Source organism: Acipenser ruthenus, chromosome 37 (genome assembly GCF_902713425.1).
Source record: "Acipenser ruthenus chromosome 37, fAciRut3.2 maternal haplotype, whole genome shotgun sequence".
NCBI classification, from domain to species: domain Eukaryota; kingdom Metazoa; phylum Chordata; class Actinopteri; order Acipenseriformes; family Acipenseridae; genus Acipenser; species Acipenser ruthenus.
Genome location: NC_081225.1, coordinates 9,858,397 through 9,870,399, shown reverse-complemented (window position 1 = coordinate 9,870,399; position 12,003 = coordinate 9,858,397). Strand labels below are relative to the sequence as shown.

At 44.2% G+C, this 12,003-nt stretch overlaps 1 protein-coding gene across 2 annotated transcripts; it reads right to left on the bottom strand.

Moving 5' to 3' along the window:
• Positions 1–1,464: 1,464 nt before the first annotated feature.
• Positions 1,465–9,543, bottom strand: LOC131696772 (aspartate aminotransferase, cytoplasmic-like). 2 transcript variants are annotated; one of them, XM_059008714.1, is made up of 10 exons: positions 9,509–9,543; positions 9,272–9,345; positions 6,834–7,015; positions 6,208–6,331; positions 5,929–6,041; positions 5,691–5,795; positions 4,788–4,938; positions 3,892–4,057; positions 2,734–2,876; positions 1,465–2,538 (listed from the first exon to the last, which is right to left on the bottom strand). In XM_059008714.1, exons 3-10 carry the CDS (start codon positions 6,975–6,977, stop codon positions 2,390–2,392), a joined length of 1,095 nt encoding a protein of 364 aa, XP_058864697.1. In that variant the 5' UTR covers positions 6,978–7,015; positions 9,272–9,345; positions 9,509–9,543; the 3' UTR covers positions 1,465–2,389. The 2 variants fall into 2 exon arrangements, with proteins under 2 accessions (XP_058864697.1, XP_058864696.1); XM_059008713.1 differs by lacking the exons at positions 9,272–9,345; positions 9,509–9,543 and adding exons at positions 7,864–8,589; positions 9,047–9,256.
• Positions 9,544–12,003: the final 2,460 nt, after the last annotated feature.

Here is a 12,003-nt window from a genome sequence, read left to right as displayed (position 1 = left end):
GAAGATAGAATGGAGAGAAAGGGGATAGAAAAGAGAGGAACAGAGTGAAAGAGAGGGCAAAAGTGAGAAAGGAGAAGAGAGATGGGTGGGGATGACAGAAAATGTCAGAGACCTTTTTACATGGGTGGGTACATGAAAAGTAACCTTTCCATGAATAATGAATGAAAGTGGAGAGGAGGATGAATGGAAATCATCAGCAGCACAGTATCCTGGGGATTTGTACAAAACTCAAAATCAGAGTTCTCTTTCTGTCTAGGTCACAGTAATGAAAAGAATTAGAGCCCCAGGTTCAAAACGTCCACTTAGGCATTTGAAAAGGTTCCTGTCGGCTCAGCACAATCACTTAGCGGAGCGCGTGGACCAATCTGGACCGACAGTCCTGCAATTACTGCTTTTTTTTTTTTTAGAAAATAAAAGTGACTATTTTACTTGTAGTGCCGTATTGATTTTTAAAATATTGCGAACACGAGCTTGTCCAAGTATCCTCTGAAAATGTATGCAGGCGCAAGGCGCTGCTGCGTAGCAGACTGGAAGAATTACGCAGGATCCGCCCTCTCCACACCAGCACTTCATTAATTCACAATCCTTTTGTATTTTTTTTTTCCTCAAAAAAAGGTACTTTTTAAAAAACAGTGCAATTTGGGTTAAGTACAGGAGCACCATTGTTTAACATAAAGTGTGATTGTATTGGGCAGAGTGATTCAAATTATTACGTCATGTTGTTATGCAACACACTTCAAGGCTTTGTTTAGCGGTGTGTAGCGGCCAGGAGCACATTTATTGATTTGTTAAAAAGGATATATTATTAGTTTGGAGTGTGGACCCATTATAGTTCTATTATGATTCCTGTTTTTATCCAAACCATTAGGAGAACCACACCATTACCAGAAAGAGCAGCACAATGGAGGATTTGATGGAAAATATAGCACTGCACCAGTCTACTTCAAATATACCACGTGTTTTTTAAATGACCCTGCCCCAATAAGCCCATTGAAAAATACTGTAATGTCCAACTATAAGTGGGTTCAGGTCGGCAGCGAGAATAACCAAGCAGAAATAAATACATAAATAATAATAATAATAATAATAATAATAAAATCCCTCTTTGACACTGCGCAAATATTACAACTGACAACCGCATCTCTTGGTAGCTGTCTATCAGCTACCACTACCCCTGGTAGTAGGATTCAGAAACATTGCACTGCCATGGTCTGCGCTGCCCCTGAAGATCATTTGGGAAGGGCGTAATTAGCACACTGTGGTTCCATTCTACCAATGGCAGCCTCGTCCCATTGTAGCTTCCCTTGTGCTCCCACTGCCCCTTGCAATACAAAACCGTTGCTATGCCAGCTTCACTATCCTCTGAAGCACATTTTAATGTACTGATGTGGTTTCTGGAACAGCAATGACGTGTAAATACAGATGAACAAACACAATAAAACACACGCACACTGTGAATTTTTTTTTTATGTATACAATCAATAAATAAATACATCAACTGTTTTTTTTTTTTGTTTTTAGCACCATCATGTGGACATATCCGGTACTACAGCAAGTACAGATAAAAGTAACAGCATTTCCTGAAATCAAACAGTACTTCCATGATGGTGTGGAAACCTATAAACCCCAAGTAACTGACCCTTCAGCCCTCTGTTGCATTAAATCAAGCGCAGATAACAGATCGATATTGCAGTACAAAAAAAAAAAAAATGAATGCGATTAAATCAGAGCTGTGCAATTTTACAGGGTAAAAACAAGCAAAGTGCAGATGGAATAAAATATAAAAGCTGAATAATTTAAATAGGTTTAGGTTACTGCTAGAAGTTTGTTTTTTGTTCCCCGCCTACTTCACTATTTGTGTGCGGAACATGTTTAATTTTGTTGCATTTTGGCTGCACCTTATTTTGTCTCGTTTTTTAAAATCACACATTAACCTTGAGACGTCACCTCCGAGCCATACTGTGCAGTGCAATGAACCCCGTATGGATCAAGAGCCATGCACGCGTTGGACAGCTCAGCAATTCACTGCCAACAGCCAGGCACATGTGCTTTTGGCCAGACAGCCGCTTTCCGTCTTGATTAATCCATTTTAATAAGACAAACCAACCAAAAAGTTTCCACTGTAAATCTTAAAGCTACCTATGACAGCCTAGAGAGAGGTTTAATCTCCTTAACTGTGAAGCTCGCTTTTTCCATCCCTAATACAATGCATTCACCATAATCTGTGTATTTATTTATCATGCTTTGCCATACCTCTGGCAACGCTTACCATGATATCTACCCCAGGAAGATTTCAGAAAGGTTGCGCTGGGAGTGAAAGGGGGTTTCAAACCTCGGAGGGGCGAGTCCGGGTTTGGAGAGGGGGGTGGGATTAGGGGGTCTCCGGGGGTCAGTATTCTTGAAGGTCGGAGGTCACGGCCAGGTAAATGGATTCGGCCACGTGGTCCAGCGTGCGGCCGCTAATCGCCGTGACGTTCACGCACCCGCTGGCCGGCAGGTAAACGTGACACCTCATGACCAAGAACTGCACCTGCTCCCCTGCAGAGGGGAGGAAAAGGGGAAGAATAACCAACTACAGCACAGGCCACAACACTCTCGCTCAATCGCGCAGGTAAGCATGCATGCAATTCAGCACAGCTGCGCAACCTTTAAGAGTCGCTCACACACAAACACTGCTAAACGGGAAGAAAAGGTTGAGTTTACTAATGGCTGGTTTCACAGCGCGAGTCTTACCGGTCAGCCCTGTGCAGCAGTACAGCCCTCGCTGCTGGGTCACGTGATCCCAGAACTCAGGAATTCCCAGCATCCTCAGCCTCTCTTTCAGTTTCTCTCTGATCAGCATCCCTCGCTCCACCATCACCCTCAATCCCTCCTTCCTGTGGGATCAGCAGGCGTTCAGCAAGCAATCCCGAAATCGAGACACAGCAGAAACCATTGTCCTGTGTGACTTGCCGTGTGGTTACATTTTAATTACAGGAGGCGCTTTCCTTACAGCAGCTTTTCAAAAGCACCAAACAACCTAAAAACTCTGACGATAACTGCGCATAATTATTTAATGCTCTCAGTTACCTTTGTCATTTTGTTATTTTCTACTTCATTTTTGTTTCGTTTTTTTAAAAGGATAGTGATGCCATAGTTAACATGGAATCCTCGAGTTAGGGCAGCAGTGTGGAGTAGTGGTTAGGGCTCTGGACTCTTGACCGGAGGGTCGTGGGTTCAATCCCAGGTGGGGGGACACTGCTGCTGTACCCTTGAGCAAGGTACTTTACCTAGATTGCTCCAGTAAAAACCCAACTGTATAAATGGGAAATTGTATGTAAAAAATAATGTGATATCTTGTAACAATTTTAAGTCACCCTGGATAAGAGTCTGTTAAAAAATATAGGTGACACCAAAGAGAAACTTAAGTTGACAAACTTACAAAATACGTGGACAAAATACAGCGCTATTGAGCATTCAATAGTAGATTTTTATTGATTTTTTTTTTTAAACATATATATTATTAGTTTTGAATGGGGTCTCATTATAGTTCTATTATGATTCCTGTTTATATCCAAACCATTAGGAGAAACACACAGTTACCAGAAAGAGCAGCATATTGAATACTGATTGAAAATACATCACTTATATGGTACTGCGATGGATTACCAATGTGTTCATACCACCATTGCAGAACAATCTGATTGTCGAAAAATATATATGCAAATAATGTTACAGCTGACAGTGGTACCATGTTACCAACGGCAACCACATCCCGTTGTAGCTGTCCATCAATTTCCACTACCCCCGTTAGTATGAGTCAGAGACATTGCATTGCCATTGTCTGCATTGCCTCAATCGTGGATACAAACAGAAACACACAAGGATGTGGGTTTGCTCGGTATGACTCACCACTCTGCCAGAAGGGCGGGGTTATTGAGCACCATGGTAACCAGCCTGGCTCCTCCTCCGGGTGGGCGTGACCACAGAGAGTGCACCAGAGACGCGGCCTGGGATTGGACGGCCAGGAGAAGAGAGCTGTGCTTCAGGACCAATAAGAGGCTTCCCACACGATCACCTGGAGAGGAGGGGCGGGACGAATCAGGCAATTATTTATGAACTTTTTACATATTATGCTTTGTACCCCAGTAACTATCTATCTATCCACACATGCACTACATCAATATATTTAAACAGGGATGGAAATAAGACTCCTACTGCATATCATTTTGAGCCATTCCAGCTTTTACTATGTGCTTGGTTAGCCATGGTGTATACAGGTAACAAGCACTGGTGTGTCTCAAGCTCAAAGCCAAACCTGGAATGGATCAAACTGCTATGCAATGGGAGTCTTATTTCCATCCCTGTACAATACCTCATATTATATATAATAATAATAATAATAATAATAATAATAATATGCTCTGATATTGATTCGTATTTTGTCATATACTTACTACTAGACTAGACTTACTAGAACTGAAGTCATTGTATTTTATCTTGCTCTTAATTGTAATAATACTTGTACTGTGATTCTTTGTTTACGACTAAGTCGCCCTGGATAAGGGCGTCTGCTAAGAAATAAATAATAATATTATATTTGTATTGGTCCCTTGCAGTTGTTGTGTTCTGTATACACACTGCATAGTTGCACTCAGCGCGTTTGTCCCTCTGCGTTACAAACAGTAACTACGACAAGACGTCTTCATCAGCATCAGGAACGTCCCTAGCTTCTTTTAGCACTTGTCTATATCCTGCCACTGAGAGTTTTACAGTCGGGTGGATGATGCACCCTGGAGCTCACTCACTGTACAGCCCGAAGTTTGTGGAGAATGACTGCGCGCAGAGCAGCTCGAACCCGAGCGAGACAAAGTAGCGCAGAGACCAGGCATCCTGTGCAGGGTCTCCCCAACACAGACCCTGAGAGGGGAGCAGGAAGAAGGGGAAGAGCCGGCGCCTCTGTGTGGAGGGGGGGGGGGGGAGAGGGATAGGGGGAGAGAGAGAGAGAGAGAGAGGGGGAGAGGGAGAGGGAGAGAGAGGAGGGACAGGGAGAGGGAGGAGGGAGAGAGAGAGAGAGGGAGAGGGAGCGAGCGAGCGAGCGGGAGAGAGAGGGAGAGGGAGAGAGGTAATGTCATATTTCATGCAGTACGCTTTCTCCCCTCTGTATATTTCACGAGCTGACATGATGATTATTGTACGACGTCCAAATGTATTTATTTATGTGAGAAAAAAAAAATGACACTGAAGTTAAATGAACCAGCCACCTCTGGAGAGAAAACACTCTTGGCTAGATCAGTTTACATGTGAAGTCTGACCTTCTCCTCCTCGCTAAAGCAGGTATCAAAGAAAAGCTTTCTATACCAACTTCAGCTTTCCCAGAGGACTGATTAAGACAGCAGAGAAACTCCAGGCACTGTCTGCTCAGTGTAAAAGGTCATGTCGGTCGTCTCAGTATATACAAAACTATAGCTCTGGTGACGGCTACGCTTCTGAGAGAACAACAGAGGACAGTCTGTGCAGTATAACACTACGGCAACTCCAGCTAGGGGCACGTGTTACAGAAGTGTGGAATCTCCAGATCATATTCCTATACATATATATTCTATACAATATTCAGACTATCCTGAAACAAACGGGGATGATTTCAGCATGGTGAAGAAACGGAGCAAAACAAAATAAACTCTGTCCCTCTGTCTCTCTGACTCTCTCACCATCATGACCTCGGCAATCTGCTTCCAGTCAGCGTGGGAGGGTTCAGCCCCAGTGGGACAGTGAGCCGAGGCATAGAGCACGATCACAGACTGCTCCGGAGCGACCTGCAGGGGCAGAAAGAGTGTGACACACTGACTGAGGCACGCTCAACTACAGAGCCATGCACGCACAGAGACATACGCACTGAGATACACACACACGAACATTGACGCTGTGTGTGTAGGGGGGGAGGTCTACCTCTAGGTCCTCCAGTAGGGGCTCCACAGAGAAGCCCTTCTTGTCAGGGTCCCAGTATCGATAGGAGCGGATATCGCTGATCCCAGCCCCCTGCAGTGTAGCTGCCACGGATCCTGACAGGAGAGAGAGACAGGAGGGGAGCCGGTCACTCCAAGAGAACTTGGGCAGAAAAAAGAAGCCACACCCACTCAGCCACAAAAAATCTAACATGTGCATTTCTATGAACTTAGAAAAAAAGTTAGTAAATAGATCAACAAAGCAAATACCAAGTTCGCTTACCCCCGCTGGGAGAGGAGAGGTAGACCGGTCCACACCTGGCCCCGCCCACATTGTACCAGCGCTGCAGCAGCTCCGCCCCTAGACGTATTGCACCGGTCCCGCCCAATGTCTGCACTCCTCCCGCCTACAAAACCAGATTCAGCCAATCAGAGCCATCTTTCTAAACAACTCCAATCTTCAGCATGATGGGTTAGGAGATGTGAGAAATACTAAAAGATGATGATGCTTAAAGCTGGCACGCTCATTAAAAAAAAAGGATGCAAATTAGGAAAAATAAACTTGAAATAAACAGTGATCCACAAAAGTTGCCAGCGGGCATGTCTTCTAAGTTCCAGGGCAGGTGTCTCCAACCCTGGTCCTGGAGAGCCCCTACCAGCAGGTTTGTAGGTGTCTTTACATCATCAGTGGATAAAGATCTGGAACTCCTGTTAATCTTGATTAATTAAGCCAATAATTGGTTCAATTAAGTAACAGAGGATTGGTTGAAATGCAAACCAGCAGCCACAGCAGCTCTCCAGGACCAGGGTTGGAGAATCCTGTTCCAGAGCATGATCAGATCTCTCTTTTGACATTAACCAACTGCCTAAGTTTGAATTTGGCTGCAGAGTTGCACCCGGGGCTGCTACCCTGTTTTCCCGGATGGCTGGACTGTCTCGGCCCAGCGCCAGCTCCGTCGCACTCCTGGTGAATTCTGGGAGCCCGAGGGTCGGAAGGTAATCCAGGGTCAACGTGGGGTCACTGCAGATCTGCAGCATGACCTTCCTGGTCATTGGGAGCAGAGAGCCGTGACCCTCCTCATTCAGGTACTCTGTGAAGAGAGGGAGAGATGAAAAACACATGGCAAATATGTTTGGCGGAGGCAGAGAAAACAGCAGAACTTGCTGCTGGAATACGTAGCTGTCTTGTTACAGCCCGAGACATACCATTTAAAAACACTGCCACACTTCGTATTTGTTCGGTAAGGGTTATGGGTAAAATAAAATATATATAACATGCACGATTTTTTTTTTATTTTTATTTTTTATTTTTTTAACACTTGTGTTTAGTGGCAAAGCCTGGATAATCTTGTCATGCGAATAAAGATTATTTAAAAGGTGGCTGTGTGGTCCAGTGGTTAAAGAAAAGGGCTTGTAACCAGGATGTCCCCGGTTCAAATCCCACCTCAACCACTGACTCATTGTGTGACCCTGAGCAAGTCACTTAACCTCCTTGTGCTCCGTCTTTCGGGTGAGACGTAGTTGTAAGCGACTCTGCAGCTGATGCATAGTTCACACACCCTAGTCTCTGTAAATCGCCTTGGATAAAGGCATCTGCTAAATAAACAAATAAATAATATTTGGCAAGTGGAATGGAGGGGAAAAAGTGAAGGAGAGAGGGCGATGGTTTATAGCAAAAGTAACGTAGTTCTCCCAATCCATTGCAGTGTTCCAATCAAGTATTTTTAATTATTTACTAAATCATTAATAAACCGCGTGGAACAGAAGAGGAGGCCTGGTTTAAGTATGCATGCAAACTGGTCTGAATGCGGAAGGCCAGGCTGTTGTGTACATCACATCTGGCTGAAATAACTGCGGTAAACACACAACCAATGCGCGTTTGGGTGGAATAATTATGAGGGTGCAAACCTAACTCTGGAAGTCTTCCCTCGGCACTTACCCGTGCACCAAAGCAACGCCTTTTCGGTGCTCCTGTCTTTTAAGAAAGCCAGAGATAACCTGTCCTCCTCGCTGGGCTGCGCTGTAGGTGTATCCGCGAATGACGAAAGTGCCGACATTGCTTCATGTGAGAAACAAATTATACAAATTACGCTACTTTGTTGTATAGCGTCATTCTACGCAGCGCAGCTCCTGCTAAAACTAACACTTATCGAAATGAATTCAAAGCAAAGCGAAGGCACGCCACTCCGGTCTTCGCATTTCACTTGGGTTCTGGATACCCACGTCCAGTCTCATTCTCTCTGCGGTCCGGCGCACCTGCGGTAGTTTACAGATGGTTGCCGAGCAACAGGTGCTCCTGGCGTGCTGCGGTCGTCATGGCAATTGTACCCACGTCCACTCCGGTTCCAATGGAGTTTATAAAACACTGATGTGTTACTGACGGTGGAGGGCGCAGCACAGAAATGCGTCATTTTGTGTTTTGTATTTTCCATTGTGTATACCGTTATTTACAATTATTTTGGTCTTGAATGATGCACAAATTAAAAAGGTTTTTTTTTCTACCGCTTTTGAAATCTGTAGACAGACAAACAAAAGCGTATTTTTTCACACAAGACACAATGATAGATTTTCAAAAACAAACGCTTTATTTGAATATTTTATTGTTTTTAATTGTATTAATACAAAAACATTGATATTATGAATCTGCCAGGGCGTCTTGCACGACCTGTGGGGGGGGAAAAAAAAAGACATGCTTAGATAGGAGAAGGCCCAGTTCCGGCTTATACCAACACTGAACTCGAGTGGGTCATTGGTTTGTTACCCTCTTAAGGTACACAAGGAATTGAGAGGTTGTTCAAACACAGTTTCTTCTTAAAAACACATTTCAGAGCGACTCATCACGAGGAGGAAACGGACCAAAAATCAGGAAGACCAGATCCAACCGGTCAGTACATTTTAAACCCGATTTCGTGCCCCTCATTCCAAAAAAAAAAAATGAGCGTGGTTTTATTTCTACATTGTGTGGGTTAGACTCCTGTCTCACTGAAACACGCCTCAGCTTTCAGCCTGTTCTACTCGTGCCAATATTACTTTAAGAGCTTTAGGGTTTACTGTGCTGCAAATGGTTCATTTACTAATTGGTTACTGTACCTTTAAAGTGAGGTCACAGTTAATTTGCGCACCTACTGGGGTTGTACTCTGTGGAGTGTCTCTCAGTTAGGAGGAGGGCGCAGAGCTGTGATGACGCGAGTTGCTGTGACGTGTTGCAGGATTCTGGAGAAAGCCTTGGTCTGAAGCATGCCACTGCTAACAAACGTGCTCCATGTTTACACCCGCAATCCGGGTGGGCACTCCACCGCCTTCTGACCAGGATAAAAATCAAACCAGCCTGCCCATAATCACACTACCTCTCAACACAGACTGGAGTTGACTGGACCCAGACTCTCCTCTTCCTCAGCCTCCTCTCCCACATCCAAGTCCACTGCAAGACAGACAGTGACAGCAGTTAGCTACCATTTTTAACCCTTTCAGTCCTATACACTGGGGCTAACCAATCACATACTAAAACTTGGAATGGGTGAATCTGCTATGCAATAGGAGTCTGAGCCAAGAAGAGAAACAGTAGAATTATGGTCAACACTTACAAACCAGGTGCTGTCCAGAAATGTAGACAGGCCCCTCCCCAGACCGGAGGTTAAAGGTCACAGGAGGCATGAGCTCCAGTCCATAGAAACTGACCTGCAAGAGACAAAACGTGCGTCTTGATATCTGACCTCCTCTCCCAGCCAGCCAGCCCCAGAGAGGACAGACTCGCAGCGAAACCTGTTAAATCACACTCCACCAACACAAATTAAATCTTCCACTAAGCCTACACACTGAGGGAGTGGGTTATGTGAACAGCACACACACTTCACCTCTGAAGGGTCTGGAGTAGGTGATATCTATATTGCGCCAAGGGCTACTTTGCAAAGCTCTGTGCGACTTAATCAAAAGCAAACATGCTTCTCATCTGTGCAGCCAGAGGTGAAATCAACTGGATCCCTTAAAATAAACCCGATGTTTTAAAAACGTTCCCTGCAGTGCTGCGCTCACCATAGGGAGCACGGAGGGCCGCAGCGAGGCGATGGGGACGGGGCGATCGTTTTGGGTGATTTTGGCCTCCACCTCGACCACATGCAGCTCATCCTTCGCCTCAGCACCCAGGCAGATCTACATGCGAGGAGGAGGGAGGAGGGAGGAGTGGGAGACACGGCTTTAGTTGCTGTAGAGTTATGTCGGGCTTTATAACGCGAGGACGCGCTTTACCGTTTTAACGAAGAGCTGGTGCTCCAGCAGATCATTGTGAACCTCGAACACAAACTTCTTCGCGCCTCCCGTCAGCTCGCATCCTGGAGAGAGAGAGAGAACTTATAAAAACAGCCAGCTGACACCATTCCCTGTCCCGACCCTAAAGCACACTAGGAGTTTAGCAAGCAGCACCCAAGCCTGTTACCTACACACTTTGGCTAATTAATAAAACTTGTAGTAAAACCTGGAATGGGTGAAACTGCTATGCAATAGCAGTCTTATTTACATCCCTGCGGTTCTTTCGCATAAGCAAACGCGCCTACTTGCAAGATGCAATCTTTAGAGCCCGCTTATCAGGAGCAGACACCGGTAAAAGCAGCCTCTTACCCCACAGGACGCAGACCGGGTCCTCTTGCGTGGAGGAGATGGTGGAGAAGTTGAAAAGATCCATCTGGAGAGCAATAAAAGGGAGATTAAAAACAATCTCACACTCCTCACAACCAATCCGATCGCTCCGTCGTCAGACGTCACGATAGCTTACAATTCCTGTAGCGCTGCCCAAACCCGGTCCTGCAGAGCCCCTATCCAGCAGGTTTTATAGTTAACCTTTAAATCATTAATTTCTTAACACCTGGAACAATTTCATTGTGATCAATTAAGCAGGTGATTTGCTAAAGAAGTCATTTAGAGATCATTTGGTACAAAAAATGAACTACCCTTTTCAGCCCTTAATGGCCTGGATTTCATGCTTGGAAAATGTCAGGACTTCTCGTCTACTGTCATGACTTATTTAAGGTGGTACGGCTGAATTATAATTTTAGATAGTTTTGGTTTGTTTAACAATTCCTGCTTTGAAACTTCATGTTGTATTTGATTTAATGTATTATATTTGTATTTCAAACAAACTAAACATCAACCAAAACTAAAATTGTAATCCAGACCGTACCACCTTAAATAAGTCATGACAGTAAACAAGTCATGACATTTTCCCAGCATGTAAACTGGCCCTATGACCAGAGTTCCCTTAATTGAACAAGTTACTTGCTTAATTGATCAATAACTTCCATGTGTTCCCAGTCTTTAGAAATTAGCAATTTAGGGTGACCTAAAAAACTTAGTGGATAGGAGAGCTCCAGGACCGTGTTTGGGCAGCACTGCTGTAGTGTATGAAATGGAACTTTTGTAACCCATTGAGAAACAAATCGTTTCTTTGAAAAATAAAAATCACAACACACAATATTCATGTAATTTGATACATCGCATTTGGGCTTAATTTTTACAGTTAACAAAATTAGAGTAAGTTATCACAATATAGTTAAAAGAATTTGCAGGTAGATGCCAGTTAAAAATGCTTTCAAAAAATGAAAAAAAAGTAGCCTGTACTTAATGGGTTAATATGGGAAAAAATCCCATCCCATTTACACCAGCCTTTTGGAGACTGTACCTCAGAACAGAGCGAAGTAAACGGCAAACAATACTTAATTTATAGCTTAAATATATACACCAGGGGACTCGACATTTCAGATTACAATACTTACTCTAGGACCCAAAACATAAACAACGTTTAAGTTAACAGCACGACTAATTCCTCCATTGGGCTGAAGCCTTTGCGTGTCGTTCAAACTACTTTTAAAACCTCCGAAAGCAGTGTGAGCAATACCGTACCCTACACCACGTTAAAACCGATCAAATGCGAAATACTGACAACATACACAACGACTGCCGTACTCAATGTACGCTGATGATGTGTACACTCACCCCATGTAAAAACGCTGCTGAATCCGAGTTGTTCACCATTTGTAGCCGGATAATGGCCAATAACTCTTATTTTCCAGCTTGGTCTGTAAGCAGA